At 41.5% G+C, this 18,910-nt stretch overlaps 7 protein-coding genes across 7 annotated transcripts; 4 read left to right on the top strand and 3 right to left on the bottom strand.

Annotated features, from left to right (window-relative positions):
• Positions 1 to 1,120: 1,120 nt before the first annotated feature.
• TrAFT101_008209 (uncharacterized protein) lies at positions 1,121 to 1,984 on the top strand (the record flags this gene model as incomplete). Its single annotated transcript, XM_024903786.1, has 2 exons — positions 1,121 to 1,132; positions 1,205 to 1,984. The coding sequence occupies 2 exons, from the start codon at positions 1,121 to 1,123 to the stop codon at positions 1,982 to 1,984; spliced, it is 792 nt and encodes a 263-aa protein (XP_024762380.1).
• A 1,252-nt stretch (positions 1,985 to 3,236) lies between these two features.
• PRB1 (proteinase B) lies at positions 3,237 to 5,081 on the top strand. Its single transcript, XM_024901871.2, has 3 exons — positions 3,237 to 3,576; positions 3,631 to 3,960; positions 4,039 to 5,081. Exons 1-3 carry the CDS (start codon positions 3,277 to 3,279, stop codon positions 4,636 to 4,638), a joined length of 1,230 nt encoding a protein of 409 aa, XP_024762381.1. The 5' UTR covers positions 3,237 to 3,276; the 3' UTR covers positions 4,639 to 5,081.
• On the bottom strand, positions 4,994 to 6,633 carry TrAFT101_008207 (uncharacterized protein). The gene has a single exon (XM_024899871.2). It carries the CDS (start codon positions 6,563 to 6,565, stop codon positions 5,108 to 5,110), a length of 1,458 nt encoding a protein of 485 aa, XP_024762382.1. The 5' UTR covers positions 6,566 to 6,633; the 3' UTR covers positions 4,994 to 5,107.
• Positions 6,634 to 9,627: 2,994 nt separating this feature from the next.
• Positions 9,628 to 10,616, bottom strand: TrAFT101_008206 (uncharacterized protein). Its single transcript, XM_024903789.2, has 2 exons — positions 10,170 to 10,616; positions 9,628 to 10,099 (listed from the first exon to the last, which is right to left on the bottom strand). The coding sequence occupies exons 1-2, from the start codon at positions 10,476 to 10,478 to the stop codon at positions 9,773 to 9,775; spliced, it is 636 nt and encodes a 211-aa protein (XP_024762383.1). The 5' UTR covers positions 10,479 to 10,616; the 3' UTR covers positions 9,628 to 9,772.
• Positions 10,617 to 12,359: 1,743 nt separating this feature from the next.
• TrAFT101_008205 (uncharacterized protein) lies at positions 12,360 to 13,100 on the bottom strand (the record flags this gene model as incomplete). Its single annotated transcript, XM_066128272.1, has 2 exons — positions 12,360 to 12,599; positions 12,642 to 13,100. 2 exons carry the CDS (start codon positions 13,098 to 13,100, stop codon positions 12,360 to 12,362), a joined length of 699 nt encoding a protein of 232 aa, XP_065984390.1.
• A 1,838-nt stretch (positions 13,101 to 14,938) lies between these two features.
• On the top strand, positions 14,939 to 15,719 carry TrAFT101_008204 (uncharacterized protein; the record flags this gene model as incomplete). Its single annotated transcript, XM_066128271.1, has 2 exons — positions 14,939 to 15,559; positions 15,714 to 15,719. 2 exons carry the CDS (start codon positions 14,939 to 14,941, stop codon positions 15,717 to 15,719), a joined length of 627 nt encoding a protein of 208 aa, XP_065984389.1.
• Positions 15,720 to 17,027: 1,308 nt separating this feature from the next.
• CHIT37 (Endochitinase 37) lies at positions 17,028 to 18,831 on the top strand. Its single transcript, XM_024908004.2, has one exon. The coding sequence runs from the start codon at positions 17,623 to 17,625 to the stop codon at positions 18,655 to 18,657; it is 1,035 nt and encodes a 344-aa protein (XP_024762386.2). The 5' UTR covers positions 17,028 to 17,622; the 3' UTR covers positions 18,658 to 18,831.
• Positions 18,832 to 18,910: the final 79 nt, after the last annotated feature.

Genomic DNA, 18,910 nt, shown 5'->3' with positions numbered 1-18,910 from the left:
GAGCTGAACTCCTTTACTCCACCCTCTACAGAATTCAATGGCTTGGTATAATCATGAGGCACAACCATGGCATGTCCACTAATTCTTCCGAACTCGTCCGGCCGCCAGTATGAGGCCGTCCGAGGTTAATTCTGAGCCAGAAACTTAACGGCTATATCGGCGCCATAAATTAAGAATCTTAAATATAGGCGCATACAGATTGGGGCATGGTAAAAAATTGCTAACCCCGAATAATATACCCAAGATGAATCCTCATTTATTGATAAGCTTTAGATTCGAAAGAGCTACAAATTTCCCAAGGTGGTTGGTCGTGGAAGTTGAGGATAGAGTGATCTTGGATTCTCCTCTTGGCACAGTCATATAGTGAAATCTCACATGAGGTTGGCTTCCCCAACTGTCACTGCCGACTTGATACACAATGAGCTGATTTAGCAAATCTCAGCTTTTATAACTACCTGTTTTTACATCGCTGGTTGTTGCCAGGTCTCTGCATACACTCCTGACTACCCTACAGCCTCGTACATCTCATCTTACTCAGCTTACCGGACGAAAAATATTCGGTGTAAGTCGCAAAAATTTAAGCATCATTTATTTCAGTGACATTCATCGAGCATATGTTAGCCACCCTCTGAGTATAGTTAGCTCCTTAAAAATAATTCATGTAGCCCCGTATTTGGTTATTAATCGCTTGAATAGCCGCAATGGTAGATCAGCTATAATCGCTTTGTGTTCTTATCTAAGCAACGTTGTTGTTAATTTATAGAGGCAATACAGTATTATAACTTTACCGTAGCTCACCTATACACTGTATCAGTAAATAAATATTATCTGTAAGCTTACTGGTCGGTATTTACAAATGATTACATCCGTACTCTCTGTAAGAGCTTTCAACTTCATTATCGACGAAGTCAAATATTAAAGATGAAGTATAATTCCCTAATTCATTTTTTCTCTTTTTTTATTATTTCTTTCCAAAGTAGGCATATCTTGGAATCTCACCTTTTATTTACATATCAGAATGTCGAATTCATACCAAAACATCTCTTTTCAAGCGTTTGATAAGGTGACTCTAAAAGGCTGGTTCTTTCCAGCAGGTACAGAGAAAGGCCCATGTATTATTATGACCCATGGAGTATGTTTGATGAATCTATTTAAGCAAGAATGAAAGAAAACTTTCGTCAACATTGACAATACTTAATATTAGATCACAGCCCTTAAAGAACACTTTCTTGATAATTTTGCGCTTGAATTTCAGAAAGCCGGTTTCAGTGTCTTAATCTACGATAATCGTGGCTTCGGAGAAAGTGGTGGTCTCAGATACGATGCCGATCCTGTCAAATTCCAGGATGACTACATTGATGCTTTCGACTACGCCGCGTCTCTTCCACAGGTGGACTCGCAACGCATTGTCTTTTGGGGATCAAGTTACTCAGGGGGAGTTGCTATTACTTCTGCGGCAATTGATCGTCGAGTCAAAGCTGTTGTTGTCCAGGTGCCATTTGTATCGGCGGAACTATTAGTAGGCACTGGGCAGCCATTTCTCGACATGGTCCATAAAGATCGCGCTAAGATACGCAGCGGAGAAGAATGGCCTCTTACTCGTGTCGTTGCTTCCACACTTGACGAGGCTGAGGCCGGCACTGCACCCGTCATACTCCGAGATACGGCTAGCTTCCGCTTTTTCCAGGATGCCTCCCAGCAAGGCGGTAATTGGGAGAATAAATTAACAACGATGTCTCTTTTTAGATTAGTTCGGTTTGAACCTATCCGATATATCCATCGCATTGCACCCACGCCTCTTTTGATGGTTGTAGGAGAAAACGATAATAGCTTGCTTACCCCCCAGTTGCAAGCATTTGGATTAGCTCATGAACCCAAGCAGCTCCATTTGCTGAAAAACTGCGGTCATTTTGACCAATATCGCGGTGATATTTTTAAGGAGAACATTGCGGTTCAAATTGCATTTATGAAGAAGCACGTGTAATTTCATCAATTAATGGAAGCATACAAAGAGAAGAAAGGACTATCCGTAATCTTTCGTCATACTTACATGAGCCTAAAATGGAAAATGAATCGAATAATCTAAATTTGTTCCTCATGCTTTCTGCCAACTCCCAGCTCAGAGTTAAGCGTAAGCCTGTAGATGGATTAGCACATATTTTTAATCAGTGACCGTAAGCTATTACAGTACTCCAAGGTGATTTGTTGCTGTACTAGATATTGGGTATAGTGTTTGTTTATTTTTTTGTTTGTTCTGGTTTTTTATTTTTATGCCTACGGAGCATTCTCTATTGTATCCGCTGACGAAGAAAAAGCCGCCTCGCATGCCGTTTGCCGCCTCTTACCGCAAGAATCGTCAGTGGCCCTGTGAAACAGCGACGACGGATAATTCTTTATCCTAACGCTTTATATTAGCGTATTGTTACAGCATGAAATTAACTACGTCCAAATTTTCGATATTCTTGCAATTGCTCGGAGCATTGGCAGAATCACCTTCCCATTCGGGCAATATAAAAAGTTCCGTTGTTCAGCAGCCCCTCCTTTTTAAAACTCGATAAGGCGCCGGCTGCGATTGCGCTATTAGAGCATTGCCGTGCTTTCTATTCAAAGGTTCCCAAAGTATCGGACATGAGGACATAACAAGCAGGTGCAAAAATATTGGTGCAATTTTAGCCTGCATGACATTGGCTATAGTATCTGTAATACAAGCAGCACACTGAGCGTTCGCTTTTAAGCGTAAATTAGTGAATTTTAGTTTATAGACGTCAATTAACCTTAAAGAAATCTTAAATTTAATATCATTAGCTTTTTTACCATATGTCTGGCAGCGATGAGGAGACGTAAAAAAAAAAAAAAAAAAAAGACCCTGTAGATCAGTGATGAGAAGCAATATGTCTACTTTAGAACTTTGGCCATGCCTATTGAAGTCTTGGAGATAATGTTGCTTTATTATTCTGCTTTCCGCATTCAAACTAGCTGCCAAGAGCTGGGCGTTGTGGCTGCCGTGACACAAACATATAGTCTTGGCGTGATATACTCGTTCTAGGTCTTTTTAGGCAGCTTGGTTATCTATACTCAGAGACTTGGCAGATAATTCGCAATGGATTGATGCTGGTAGACGTGATGGAGGCTTCAGATAGCGAAATCGATTATTGAATCCGCAGTGATAATGAAAACTATTTAAGTCGACTGCATTCGCATAAAACCAATAGGTAAATCAGAGCAGCAATCAAATACTTGTTTCTTCTCTGCCACTATATAAAGCACATCATAGCAATGGCCAGCATCCGTCGTCTTGCTCTCTATCTCGGAGCCTTGCTCCCGGCTGTCCTCGCCGCTCCCGCAGCTCTTCATAAGAAGCCGGAGGCTGTACCTAACAAGTTTATTGTCACTCTGAAAGAGGGCGCTTCCATTGATACAGACTCTCATCTCGCCTGGGTAAATGACCTCCACCGTCGATCTTTGACCAAGCGTAGCACTGCTGGTGTTGAAAAGACTTATAACATTCATACTTGGAGTGCTTATGCGGGCGAGTTTGATGACGAGACAATTGAGCAGATCAAGTCTAGTCCCGATGTAGGTATTTGCTATATCCTAACGAAGAGGGAAAAAAGTTAATCACGATGCCAGGTTGCGTCTGTGGAGCCAGACTACATCATGTACCTGTCGGACATTGTTGAAGACAAGCGTGCTTTGACTACACAATCCGGTGCTCCTTGGGGTCTCGGCACTGTTTCCCATCGCACATCTGGGTCCACAAGCTACATTTATGATAGCTCAGCTGGCGCTGGAACTTTTGCCTACGTAGTTGACTCCGGTATCAACACCTCCCATCAGCAATTCGGCGGGCGTGCCAGCCTTGGCTATAATGCTGCAGGGGGGCAGCATGTTGATACTCTTGGTCATGGTACTCATGTTTCCGGAACAATTGCTGGATCTACATATGGCGTTGCTAAGCAGGTGAGTTATTTTTCCTTCCCCAATCCTTTTGTCATCAATATACAAGAGCATTCAAGACTGACTCGATGATGTTAATAGGCTAGCCTAATCTCCGTTAAGGTCTTCTCTGGAGATAGCTCCACCACCTCTATTATCCTCGACGGCTATAACTGGGCCGTGAACGACATTGTCTCGCGGAACCGTGCTAGCAAATCTGCTATTAATATGTCGCTTGGAGGACCTGCTTCATCTACCTGGACGACCGCCATCAACGCAGCCTTTAACCAGGGTGTGCTTACCATTGTCGCCGCTGGTAATGGAGACTCTCTAGGAAACCCCCAACCAGTCTCCAGCACTTCTCCTGCTAACGTACCTAACGCCATCACTGTTGCAGCACTGGACATCAATTGGCGCACTGCTTCCTTCACCAACTATGGTGCTGGTGTTGACGTTTTTGCCCCTGGTGTTAATGTTCTGTCCTCATGGATTGGATCTAACACTGCCACCAACACAATTAGCGGCACTTCAATGGCTACACCTCACGTTGTCGGTCTGGCTCTCTATCTTCAATCCCTTGAAGGTCTCTCCACTCCCACCGCTGTCACTAATCGGATCAAAGCTCTGGCTACCACTGGCCGCGTAACCGGCAGCCTTAGAGGTAGCCCTAACTCTATCATCTTCAACGGAAACAGCACTTAAACAGGCTATAAAGTGCAATACTTATGACAAGGCAACTTAGCTATCGCTTGCTTAACCTTAAAAAGGATGATCACCATTATGGGGTGTGATCGATATATGGATTCTACAGCATTTCTAACTAACTAAATATTCTCCTGTAGGCTGCTAAAAGAGAAAGATACAATCAATAAGTACGCTCGATGTTTCAATGAAATTGCGCAATTCGTTCAAGGATCGTGAATATTGTGGTGCTTTGACTGCCAATATAGATCTCACTACGACAACGATGGCCGTAAATCACAATGAAGGGAAATTGGTAGATAATAAGTACATGTACATATGGAACACGGTAATTAAACCGCGTATATGTAATACACCGATAACAAATGAATTTTTAAAGGGTAAAAATATAAAAAATGCCTTCGAATAGAGAGAATACAACGCACATGAAGGGCTCTTCTGACGCAATATATGCTAATGGCAATACTATTTAGAGAGTAATATCCAAATTGTGCATGATGTCAATAAAGATATCCTGCAAGATCTTCCTCATAAAATCTCTACTGAAGTATCCATCGTTATACGCCACTGAGATTGCCAGCCTGTCACGGAATGTATAGCCATGGCATAATGCTGATGGGGTCGCAATAATACTGGCCTTCCACACATTTAATACTTCGATTCGACCTTTATCGTCACCGACGCCATAATCCCTCTGAAGATACTTTTCAACCAATCCAATAGAACTATAATCAAAAGGTCGAACGTCGGGCATCTCCGGTGGCGGTGATGAGCTGAAAACCGTCAAAACATCTCTAGTCAGGCGTCCGTTTATGTCGATTACACTCTGCGGTGAGTTTCCATCTCTCGGCTGGTACTTCTTCTCCGGTACACTTCGGTAAATGGAGTTTAATTCTGCCGAAAGATTTGCCCAATCTTTTGCTGGTTTGCCATTTGTTCCTGGTAGTATGCCTCGGACAGCTATTGGTAGCACTGCAACCAGAGAAGAGGCACCAAGGGTAGGTCCAGGGTTTGGTAAGTGGGGTCTCATATTAATATATAAGACACTCGTATAAGCTTGAGCGGCTGGGTGTTGGGCAAAGCGACTGGTGATACGTATCAAACTGGTATGCAAAGCACTGTTGACGCTAATCCCGCGTTTCTGACACTCGGTAACTATTGCAGCAGTTGTTTCCGACTCTAAAGATATGGCGATGTGGCTAGCATTTCCAGGAAGGCCGCTCTTACCGTCTGGTTTAAGAGGCAATCCAATAGTAGGAAGAGCTTGCAAAAAAGGTGCCAGCAAATCCTGAGAAATTTCTTTGAGACGAGCTGCTTCTGTAGAATCATCATCCACGTAGCCAGTCAACTCATCACCGCTTGGACCGTTTGTCTCGTAAGAAACTTGCTCACTAGCATAGCTATCTAATGTTTTTGATAGTCCCTCATTAATAACAGACACTAAAATGGTCATAAACCGATGTGCGAGTATGAGAAACCCGGTGCCATCGGTGATCCAATGCGGTATGTACATGGCCAGTTCCTGTGAAACAGGCAGCCAATAACACAAAGGAATTTCTGTGTATTTTAAAGACGAGAGAAGGGCATGAGCTTCTGGAATTGATATATTAACAAAAAAAGTGTTTTCAAGCCAGTTATCATGATCATATGGTCCCAAATCCGTAGTAACGGCGTCTCCAGCTGATGAGGGCGTGAATACAGCGCCAAACTTGGGGTGTCGGTCTCGTAACGCAAGCCATGTTCGTTGTAGATATGGCACAGGGTCTTTGATGTATGAGGGAAGCCGCAAGTGATGAGCTTGGAATAATCCAAAATGGGTCTTATCATAAGGTGCGCCTAATGTAGCTGCCCATTTCACAAACTTCTCGTTTGCGTCTAGAGGGCGGGTAATAATACCGCCAGGTTTCGCTCCTATTGGGTCTGCCATAGTGGCTATTCTATAAAGTTTGGGTCAAATCTTTAAAGGCGAATGGTGAAAAACGGAGAGATTTCGCTACACAGCGAGTATTTATCTTGTCAAAGTATGAAGTACGGAGTACTCGTAGGTGAGTCGTAGATTAATATAAAAAACAGCAAGGCAGTGGATCAAGGTAGTATCTTGCTAGCGCTTATGGGAGTTGATACTGTAAGCTGGTACAGTAATAAATATGCCACAATGAATTAGCAAATAAAATACACAATTTCTGCATTAATTTTTTTTTTTTTTTTTTTTTTTTTTTGCATGAAAATGAAGGTTGTTTTAATTCCTTATATCTGTATTGTCTGTTTTCTAATTTATATTTATATTTATTTATGTTTTCAGTTTCAGTTTCAGTTTATTTGACTATATATATATATATATATGTACATAAATCTCTCGCTTTTCTACCTCCTCTTTATCCACTATTCCTTCGTTCCTTCGTTCCTGTAATCCTTCTCACCCTTTCCTTTTCTAGGCGTTTTTCTTCAATAGTCCTCGTCTTTCTCTTTCCCCTCTTCATCATGACTATTCTCTTATCCTAGTACTTTTAAACGCTATCTCAGTGGCAGACTCTTACCAGTAAAATTACAAACTTAGGATTATCACAAAGTTCGTGCTAATTGCTTTATCTTATTTTTAATTCAGGAGGCCGTTAAAATTGTCATTATGAATGATGGTAAATATCTTGCTCGCGTCGCATTATATAGTCTGAAATAATATCTTAATATATTCATTCGGGAAACTGTATTTTATTATTTAAGTAATTTATTTTTACTCACCACAACGAGTATTCCATTATAGAGTAATGATAATACCGCATACAACACGCCTAGAAGATATGAGATATAAACTTATATTAATTATGCTTCGTATTCCAAACAAGAGGGTGTTGGCATTTGGCTAAACTGGTCCAGGCTTACTTGCACCACATGCATGTGTCTGGTATATACAATTACTCCTAATCTGAATTCATTGGTAAACGTGTTTACCTGCTAGATCCGTCAACTCATCTTAGCTGTTTGATAGAACAACCAATGGATATGCAATTTATTTTACCATTGCATCAAGCGCATCAAATGCATCTCCCGTAAAAGAATGCCATTATCACTCTATTTGTTATCATATCATAATATACATAAACCTGAAGCTCACCAGCTCACGGAGAAGTAATAAGATACAGCATCTAATGAGAACGTTAACTAACTGTATATTATATGACTGCTTAACTCATTGATCTCATCTGTCACCTTAAATCTTTCTAAACATATTTAATTCTTTTAGTATTTGCCGGCGCTTTACTCCCTAGAGTACAGTGAGTATCCGGTTATGAGACTTGCAAGTTCGTCACGGAGTGATTGATTGAGCTCCAGGGCGGGTTCAAGCACGATCATTTTCAAGTAGTGGGAAATTGAAGAGTTTGTCAACATGACTACTAAGATACAAAGACGACTGGTCTAAAATTGCTTACCACATACTCTCATGAAGTGATCCAGTCCCAATCGGGGCTTACTTGCAGGCAGGGTTGTAAAAGTAGTCAGTTGGTTTTCATTATTCGTTTCATTACTATAGATTAATTTAGTTACTAAGAAATTCGTTAATAGTAAGCAATTTAGTAACTAATTTACAACCCTGCTTGCAGGTCTTGATAAAACGCCTTCATATGGCGACTACGACTAACGGATTGGGCTGTAGCGGGAGAGCTTTCTAAATCAAATCGTGCAGTAGTATTCCAACAACATCGAGTACAATTTGTGAGATTCTGCTATCGAAAGTACTTCCAGCATAATACCGCATCGGAGTTTGTTTTCTGCTTCGGAACTAGTAGGTACACGTGTTCTGCGTTTCGTCAACATAGATTCTGACGGTGCAATTGCATACGACAGTGTCGCAAGGGAAATAACTTGGAGAACCGACATGCGACTACGTATGGTATGTGAAAGGATATTTCTCTGCTCTTAGTTGCGATAAAAGCTGACTGCGCCCTAAAAAGATACCATGGGCCACAGTCACAAGACCCAACTGTGATGAACCGTCATTCATAGTGGTACTTTTTCACTTTTTTTTTTACTGGCACCTCATATTGGTTTTCATGCAAGAATTAGTGAACTAGACGCTCGAGAGCAAGAGTAAATTGTAAACTCAATATTTCGGGATTGGCGGGGTCTAGGATTACTCCAAGCGGCCATAAAGCGACTCATCGCGACCATCATTCGAAATAAACTCGCATCTTCTCTAACGCGACGAACCAGGATTTTAATTTCGCATATTACAGACTAAGTTTTAAGCCATATGATGAACGGACACCGTATTTAATTTTTAAGATTAACTGGAGTTTTGTTAGCTATAACGAGGTGGGCTGCAATTGTACGAATAATAATGCAATCTTCGTTAAGTAGACTAAGAGTGCTACCCATCTAGCCAATGAAATAATTATGAGAAAGATTCTTATGATATTATTAAATACAATGACTGTCTTTGCATTTGTTTATATAATTGAACATTGTGTTCCCTATGCTCCATATACAAGTTTCCAATTTTACAAGCTTATAGAAGTATAGCAGTAGTTTCAGGTAGGGTCTATCTGGTATCCAAGTAAACACATTTTGTATCTAGAAAGAAACTATATTAAATATCCTACATTATGCGATTTAAAAAAACTCTACATTTTATTAAATAAATATTATAGTTTAATATCTAAATGTTAATGTTTAATATAAAAATGCTTTAGTCTACTATACAAATACATAAAGTTGGTTTATAAACTAAAATACTATAACTTAGTGGATAGTGCTGTAATTTAGTAAATAAGCGCTATATTATAATGCACAAGCGCTGTAATTTAGTGAATTAGTGCTGCATTAGAGCACTAGATTATTCCCTACACATATTGTTGTTAATGCTTTCTTTAAGCAGCTATAATCCCTTTTACAAAACCCTCTGTTTTCGACACAGAATACGCCTGCTCGGATATTGGACAGACCCTAGTCTTATAACTTTGCATATTACTAAATTCCTGCGTTTAGATCTATTAAAATGGCATGTTATTTTGTATGTGAATTTTGAAATTAAATTTCGAAAATAACGCTAAAGAAGCTTTCTATATTTATAAACGTAACCCATGATCTATTAATTCAAAATGGGGTAAAAATATGTAGCTCGCATGTATGCCATCATTTAGTTAACCACCTTCAGGGTCTCGCTGAGCGGCAGCTTCTCGGGCACAGTAGTGTTATGCGGGCCGGGCTCGTCACCATAGTTAAGGTGGGCTTTTAGTGAATAGTCGTCAGGCACCTGAAGGAACTTCTTGATCTCTGCCTCAACAGGGGGGATCGCTTGTAGATGCTGGAGATTTGCACCCAGTCCCTCTAACTCCAGAGCAGTCCAGACGAGAATCTGAGCCATACCCGTCGTGTGCTCCGCAAACTGACCGAACATGTGTGCGGCAGACTGGTGCTTCTCACCTGCCGCCTTAATGCTGTCACCACTTTCCCAGAAAACAACCTGTCATTATGTCAGTAATGAGAAAGTGACTTCTCTAGACTAGCCTCTGTAAAGAGAATAATGCACCTACCGATCCGTATGATGCTTTGTGCGATTCAAAGACACCGCTCAGGGTAGCCCATACTGCCTCGCCGGCGCCTTTCAGGATAGGCTCAGATGTCTTGATGATAATGTCCCACAACTGCTTGTGCTTCTCGCCAGTAACAAGAGTAATGCGAACTGGTTGAGTGTTGTAAGAAGACGGCGAAAATGAAAGAACCTCTGAGACTATCTCTTCAACTCGCTTGTCAGAGACAGCAGAGGTTCCCTTGAGGCCGTAAACCGTGCGGCGATGCTTAGCGGCAGCCAGCCATTGATCAGCGGATACAGACGGAGACATATTGGTTATGAGGGTTATGAGGTGTAATTTAGCTGCAAAAAGAATTATCTTGCGATGATGCGAAATCTAAGGGATGCAAAATTTCGAAAGTGGCTGTAGCATAATAAATAGAAATTTCTTGAGTCTTTTATTTACGTCAATTTACAACCCCCTCTAAATTATTCAAGCTTAGAAATGATTATACGCTGGCATTACGGAGTAGCTTGCTGACACATAGTTTGTAATGAGGTCGCCATTGATTTCTCGGATGAGCGTAGGTTTTAGTCCAGAAAGTGGCAAGCACGGCGATTAGATAATTCCCGCGCGGGTAGCGAAATAGCCAGTGCCTGCTAGTTACATTTATAGATAGGTGTCAACTTTCTAAGATGTTAACCGCCCAAATGATTGGTAATACAGCGCTTGCGGATGCAAAGGGAATAGATACTGCACTTAGATGTTTCTAACCAACTGCAGGTGGGAGGAATGTAGGACGCAGGCGACAACTTTCTAAGTGGTCAGCTCATCATCGATAGCGCCACTCGTATTGGAGTTTGCAGTGTGTGTATTTCGTACACCGTAGATCATTGGATTATAACGCATTCTAATTCAGAAAAGAGGATCAAAGAAATATATGGATGGCCTTAATAAAAAAAAAAACAATTAAAATAAAAGGTAACAATAAGAGTAGCATGAACGATACTAAAATATCGCTAGTTCACCGTAACTGCAAATCCCGTATAGGCAGCTGGTTCCGTTACAGTAACTACTACAATAGTGGTTATTGGCCTAATCTTTTGCCCTGTTTGGCTTAACGGTATAACGGATCGTTACATCGCTGCACACTCATGTACAGCAATCAGCGGCTTCTGTCAATTGCTCCGTCATTGTATTTACACAAATGTCTAGTTCGCTAAACACACCCAAGACAATATTACTGTATTCGCTGTGTGAATGGAGTCACCAAAATGACGGGTAGCCGTTCCAAAGAAGAAGAAGAGTTTAATCAATATAGCCCATTCTTATAAAATACGCAGACTGTTCTGCAAGTGATTAAGGCAACAAATTTTACTTCCAAGGACAGGAAGTCACTATTTGTCGCCATTAGGTTTCGAAACCTCGGAAATTCTCTTGGATTTTTATCGAAGTATGCTCTACATAGGTCTTCACAAAGATTGCCTAATTAAGCGTTCTAAACATTTCCATAAGAAATAACTCTCTTTTTATGAGCGCTAATAGTGAACTGTTTAATGCGCATATTTCTTTGTGATTACTCAGTTCTTTACCATGTCACTTTGTAGATATACGCGATATAGTTTTCTTTTGTAGTAACTAATTTATTGACCTTTCAAGCATGATTAACTAGTAAAAGGACCAACAGCAGGTAAAGATTCTTGACTATGTTTTCATCACATTTCAATTTCATTACATTTTTAAATCTCTTCTTTTGATCATTCTTATAGCGTACACCTGCTGAATTAGTATCAGCCATAACTGAGCCGCTATCAAAATAATTCGCATCAGCGAAGCAGTTTATAGGACGTACAAGTCGACAGTTATTCGAGGTTTAAAACGTCGAAGTTGATTCACTCATAAAAGCATCATTATTCTATCTAAGCAATTTTCATGGCCGTTTATTGCCTTGTTTGAGAGCTGATTCAGATGTCGCTTGAATGGGATAAAGAGTGAGGATGTATGATAATGAGATATACATATATACTCGCATGATATATATGGCGTAATCTGAAATGGCAAACACTAAAAGTATATGCTGTATCTATATGTATATATATTACGACATTTTATATACGAAATATATTTTACACTCATTATTCTGTTGCACTAAGTGTCTTCCTGAGTTAAAATCTTCTATTGTGGCAAATTACCAGTATGTTGCAAATGAACTTATTCCGTTGACAACATCCATAAATTTTGGGCTATGATGGGGTGTACTTGCTCAGACGGATGAAGAGAGTCATAAAACATGAATGAATCCCGGTCGCCAGGTAAATCTGTGCAATCAACTTCTCCCGAAGAACAGTGATGTATAAAATCAAGGATATCGAGAGTACTTGTGCCGTTAAGATATTTCTGAGGATTTTGATGAATTTCCTTGAATAAAGCATTGATGTCTAATAATCCAAACTATGGTCAGTCATATGTCTATTAAATACGAGATGGACTCACCATAGATTGCCCATATCGCACCGGGGTATCTTTGGCTATATGTTGCTGGAATGGGACTTGGAATTTGAATATTTCGTTTACAGTCCGTGAATATTCGTACATTTTGAAAGATACTTCAGTCAAGTTGGATGGCTTATCTGGGCAATTGGCTGAACCTGGAAGTAGAACTTTACTTTGAGGGGTAGCATATAATGTATGTAACTCGAGTGGGGGAACATTCAAGAGAATGATTTTCCGCCCGCCATTTCTGTAAATGCTGTCGAAAGCCACAAAGACACAATCAGTATAAGTTGTGAGGGATGTCCCAGGCTCCTGGATATCAATAAAAATGTTCTTCTTGCCGATATCATTGACACCAATCCACATTTCGTATAGAGTATTGTCGGTTGAGCCAGTGTAAAATTTTTCACCTGCAGAAGCAGCAATGAAAGAGTGTGAATCAGCAATCCAAGCAGGCATGGCCGTTTCTAAAATGGCAGCATATATATCTTTAGGTGTTGCTCTTGTTCGCGGTACAATATTATTAGTGCCTAAGAGCCCGATGAATTAATTTCTTTTTTTCTATCATATTATATGGTTCTTGAGTTAATTTGGAGGAGCTGCAAGGGTTTACATACAGATTCCTCCAGCTATGGCATAGTTATAAAGCTTCGCCCCGGAATATTAACTCACAACTATCGTAGTTTCTGTTAGTTATGTAATTAATAATGGAGTTGAAATGATCTAAACATACATCTAGGCCAAACGCGACCTCCATCGGAGGCATCTAAAGACTCTGGAAGTAGTAGCCTAACTGGCGGAGGCGTATTATTGTGCTTTATGAAATAGTCCAATCTCGACTCATCAGTGTAGCTGTCTCCAAAAACAACAAGATTTTCGAAATGACCTCCAAACCAAGAAGAGTGACTGATGTGGTTTGGTACATTAGGTTTGATGCTGTGGTCATTTTGAGCTCCGACTAAGCCAATTGCAATTAAAGAGAGGTATAAGAACTGTTGCATATTGTTATCAATGGCCACTGAGAATTTCACAGAGTGGGCGAAGAAATATACAATGAGTAGAAGCTGGATAAAAATGATGGGAGGTGGTCTCCAGAAGAAGGGTTCTTTAGAGGTCCCTAGGGCCCACTCGATTGATAAGTACCGTGCAATCCTTGCGATGCTGGCTATATTATAACATTTAAGCTACTTACTATTACCTGCTGCACTCCGCAGCTTGGTCCGATGCAGGCTACCAAGGATTATGATGGACTTTGGCCAGAATAGGCAAATGGACCATTTTGCTTGTAGCGAGATGGAACATTATTCTTCTTGTTTTCTAAAACACACGCACCCACGAACACGCACACACATATACACACGGAAAAATAAAGAAATTAAGCAGCCTCGTTATTATATGAGGCGTAGCTTCAGTATCAGCGCGTAGCGCTGGGTAGCTAAAGAAGCAAGGCGGTTCGACCTCAGCATTAATAAACGCTACTATTGCTTTCTCAATGATAGAACAACTCTTACCCTTGGACAGACATTGGCCCATACTATGCGTGGCGCCTAATGCAATGGCCAAAGAGATCGGAATCAGTGTACCAACTATCTTAAGGTAGTATGCCTGCCCGCAAATAGCATGTTCAAAGTAGCTCGGAATACGGAGTTAACTTGTCTAGCATTGCCTCGCGTATGATACGGTGTCAGCGGATACGGTGTCGGCGTAAATTATTTTCCCGTTTGCCAAGCTTTCTCAAGCATATTGATTTTGGCGCGGTTCCGGAGGGCCATCAATGGTGCGCGTTGATTGAAATCTGGAAAGAGGTATAAATAGAACTAGGCGACATTTAGATGGGGCACGGCCAGTATTTAGACTAAGTTTGAGGATCGATCCGATATAGTTAAGGTACCATCTTGAAGCTAGTAGCTTGTTTCTGTCACCTCTTGATTTACCAATAATATAGGTGACGACTGCTTATATTAGTGGTATTTCAGCGCCGAGTCAAATGAGTAAAACAAGCTGATCCCAAGAAATCTTGTTAAAGCAAAGATTGTCATAGTCAGTCATGTCTTATAGTGAATTAATGGCATGAGAATATTCACGTGATGAAAACAATTTTTTGTTAGTTCGATAAATATATATATTATATGTACTTATATGATAGTATCTATTTATACATGAAATGGTACACGGGCTGAGATTGTTTATATACAACAAAAAGGGTTTAAAATCTCATTTTAGTAAGCAGATGTTATCATTTCTGCAATCACCCAACCCCACTCTGTCCAACCTCTCAACAACATAGCAAAGCGACGATGGCGAATTTATATGGCATTTCTGACTTGCACGTTGCATATCCTCTTAACGCTTCCCAGTGGGATCTATTGCAGCCTAAACCGCCTGGTACAGGCTTGATCCTTGCGGGCGATATCGGTGAATCAGCTACGCACTTGATTGCTGTGTTTGAACGCGCCAAGGCCTGTTTCACGCATGTATTTTGGGTCCCAGGAAACCATGAGCTCTACTCCGTCTCTCCATCCGTGGCTAAGCATCCTGCTGATAATCTTCGAGGAGAGGCAAAATATAATGCCCTAGTGGAGCTGGCCCGGCAGTACGGTGTCCTTACTCCCGAGGATGATTGGATGCTATGGCGGAGGCCGGATGGAGTTGACGTCGTGATTGCACTCATATTTACGCTATACGACTATTCTTTTCGCCCAGTAGATGTCTCTCGAGAAGGCGCGTTGGATTGGGCGATGGAGGAAAATGTTTGGGCAACGGATGAGGCGTTATTGCATCCAGACCCGTATGAATCACGGGACGAGTGGTGTACAAAACTATGCGAGAGGTGGGAGCAAAAGTTTTTCGAATATTCAGCACGATATCCAAATACCAAATTTGTGATTGTGAATCACTGGCCGTTACGAGAGGACTTGGTATACATTCCGAAAATTCCACGATTTTCTTTGTGGTGTGGGACCAAAAGGACTCGAGATTGGACGGAAGCTGGGCGTTTTGGTGCTGATTATGGAGGGGCGCAAGTGGTCGTATCGGGACATCTACATGTTAGACGTACTGACGTAAAGGAAGGCGTGAGGTATGAGGAAGTTAGCTTGGGATATCCCAGGCACTGGGAAATGGCACGGGGTGAAAGTAAAGGAGTGAATGAGATGTTGAGGGAAATCTTACCAGGGAATGAATCAGTGACAGAAGGGCAACGTGTATGGCGACCACGAGGTTAGTGCCTACTTTAAAATGTGCGAAGTCATAATTTGAGATGGCTTCATCATCGAATGAGAGGTTTCGGTTTTATCGAAGCATGTCCGAAAACACAATTAGCAACATCGCGAATGAACTTTGACTTTGACGAATTATGATCCTGCACTGTGATGTGATTGTACCGATAGGTGTAAAAATTATTAACTTGTGAGAACGCTTATTGGGCTGTTTAAGGGTTTCTTAATTGTTGACCTCTGTATATTGAAAGGGTTCTCGATTCTGCATCCCTGCGGAACAGCTGCGTGTGTACTTCACATGAATCGTTTGTATTCTTTGTTTCGCAGTAATACTACAACTGCTTTCTTCGTTTGTATAACTAGCTTGAAGATAAATGAATAAAAGATGATGAAAAGGAGGGTTGAAAAGATTAAGAGGTCTTAGTTTCCAAGAAAGCTCTGCTTCGTACTCAGAGCGCTAACGTTACAACCTGGTCCCTACGCTCACTTGGTGCTTGTACCAAATGATGTACTGTAGAGATTAATGGCTAAAGGGAAGCCTAAAGTGAGTGTAGCATACCTTGACGTTTATCCGGGAAAGGAAAGTACTGCTGCTGCTAATAGCAACAACAAAAGAGCATGCTGTGGACCCCGGCTTGGAAGCCCAAGACGGTAGGCGTAGGCAGAGATATTTCTGCCGTTGGTCGGTGCACGGCCCCCCATTATGGGACAGATTTGTCCGTGTCAGTCGTAGTTATTTGTTCACTCTGTTCACTCATTCTTTTGTATATGCTTTTTTCTTTCAGTATGTAGCATTTTCGATGAGCATCGTATCTTCATGTTCTATCCTGATGGGAATAAAGGCACGTGCTACAGTAACAGCACGTGCAAGACTTCCTGCGCCAAGCTGCTTCGCGCCCTGATGTTACATGCTCTCGAGTTGCTAGAGCATTGATGTAACCCATGACTAAGTCACAAGTTTCAAACCCATACTAGTGCCAAATATTGTAGCGAATTACTCCATACTTTCTCTTATACCAAGGAAAGCGGGGTCTCCGCCATTGCGATTACAGGCCCCTAACACTGCTAACTTCCATCTTCAGGCGCTGAAGGAGCGTTTATTTAACCACTGACTGCCCTAGATTACATGTACTCTATGTTGCAGCAAAATCCTACGTTACGCGCCTACGAGGGGGGCAGCATTCTATTCCACCTTCCTATTAATGCATGAAACTTCATATTAGATAAGATAAGTGATTTTCTTTCATCCTTTATCCGGCTGGAAGGCACCGAAAGGCGCTGAATATGAGAAACATGCGCCAAGCTTTCGACTCCTTGTACTGGAGGGAGAAGAAAAAAAAAACATTGTGTGGCCCTTTGTATCGCAGTAACTTCAGCGCTCTTCTTTGCATTGGGCAGAGTCGCGGTGGAAGAAGAATGAACTTTTAGAGCAGATGAGCAACTCACAAATCTTCATTTATCCAACGACATAATGTTAGGAATGTAGGGTTATCATTTGACAAAACGGATGATCCATGGAATGGAATTTAGCTCACCAGACTAAGTCATGATACTACCTTCTTAGAATAGGCAAGGAAGGAGAGAGATATATAGGAAGCCAAGAAATCAAAGGACTATGCTCTATAAAAGCGCTCTATATGCCAATCAATTCGTATGAGTTCTTATCGTTTGTCAAAAAACACTTTGACCTGATCTAGACCTTTGAGTATATAATTTGACTAGGTATTATTACCTTATTTTATATCTTATCAGGCATCCTAATCATGACACGCCTCCTCGACGCCAGCTTTCTGCTGCTGCCTGCTATCGCATCGACGCTATTTGGCACCGCCTCTGCACAGAATGCGACATGCGCACTGAAGGGAAAGCCGGCAGGCAAAGTCTTGATGGGATATTGGGAAAATTGGGATGGAGCAGCCAACGGTGTTCACCCTGGATTTGGCTGGACACCGATCGAAAACCCCATCATTAAACAGAATGGCTACAATGTGATCAACGCCGCCTTCCCCGTTATTCTGTCAGATGGCACAGCATTATGGGAAAACGACATGGCTCCTGACACTCAAGTCGCAACTCCAGCTGAAATGTGTGAGGCTAAAGCAGCTGGTGCCACAATTCTGCTGTCAATTGGAGGTGCTACTGCTGGCATAGATCTCAGCTCCAGTGCAGTCGCTGACAAGTTCATCGCCACCATTGTACCAATCTTGAAGCAGTACAATTTTGACGGCATTGATATAGACATTGAGACGGGGTTGACCAACAGCGGCAATATCAACACACTTTCCACATCCCAGACCAATTTGATTCGCATCATTGATGGTGTTCTTGCTCAGATGCCTTCCAACTTCGGCTTGACTATGGCACCTGAGACAGCGTACGTTACAGGCGGTAGCATCACGTATGGCTCTATTTGGGGAGCGTACCTACCTATCATCCAGAAATATGTTCAAAACGGCCGGCTGTGGTGGTTAAACATGCAATATTACAACGGCGATATGTACGGTTGCTCTGGCGACTCTTACGCAGCTGGCACCGTCCAAGGATTCATCGCTCAGACTGATTGCCTAAATGCAGGACTTACCGTCCAAGGCACCACAATCAAGGTTCCATACGACATGCAAGTACCAGGCCTACCTGCGCAATCAGGAGCTGGAGGTGGCTATATGAATCCAAGCTTGGTTGGACAAGCATGGGATCACTACAACGGTGCTCTGAAAGGCTTGATGACGTGGTCAATCAACTGGGATGGAGCGGGTAACTGGACATTTGGCGACAATTTGCTCACTCGCATTGGCTAGAAGAAGGTGATGGGAGGAAGATTAGGCGTTGAAGTCAATATATTTCTTGACTTCATGCCGGAGATACACCATCAATTAGTCATTGATATACCTTCCAGCAGTATATAGTTGGACTGACTATTTAGTCTATGTACATAAAAAACTAGCTTGATATAGCCTTTAATGAATATGGGCACTTTATTTTAATATTTTTTTTTTCTTAAAGATCAAGAAAAGAAAATAGGCAGTTTTACTTGTAGTAAGCTACTCTGAT

This window comes from Trichoderma asperellum, chromosome 5 (assembly GCF_020647865.1).
Source record: "Trichoderma asperellum chromosome 5, complete sequence".
Classification (NCBI taxonomy): Eukaryota; Fungi; Ascomycota; class Sordariomycetes; order Hypocreales; family Hypocreaceae; genus Trichoderma; species Trichoderma asperellum.
The sequence above is the reverse complement of the archived record's forward strand: the minus strand, read 5'-3'. Positions and strand labels throughout refer to the sequence as shown.

Coding starts and splice junctions, on each gene's coding strand:
- PRB1 (XM_024901871.2), top strand. CDS start 3,277: ATGGCCAGCATCCGTCGTCTTGCTCTCTATCTCGGAGCCTTGCTCCCG. Junction 3,577..3,630: donor AGATCAAGTCTAGTCCCGAT/GTAGGTATTTGC, acceptor TCACGATGCCAG/GTTGCGTCTGTGGAGCCAGA. Junction 3,961..4,038: donor CATATGGCGTTGCTAAGCAG/GTGAGTTATTTT, acceptor TGATGTTAATAG/GCTAGCCTAATCTCCGTTAA.
- TrAFT101_008207 (XM_024899871.2), bottom strand. CDS start 6,565: ATGGCAGACCCAATAGGAGCGAAACCTGGCGGTATTATTACCCGCCCT.
- TrAFT101_008206 (XM_024903789.2), bottom strand. CDS start 10,478: ATGTCTCCGTCTGTATCCGCTGATCAATGGCTGGCTGCCGCTAAGCAT. Junction 10,100..10,169: donor ACAAAGCATCATACGGATCG/GTAGGTGCATTA, acceptor ACATAATGACAG/GTTGTTTTCTGGGAAAGTGG.
- CHIT37 (XM_024908004.2), top strand. CDS start 17,623: ATGACACGCCTCCTCGACGCCAGCTTTCTGCTGCTGCCTGCTATCGCA.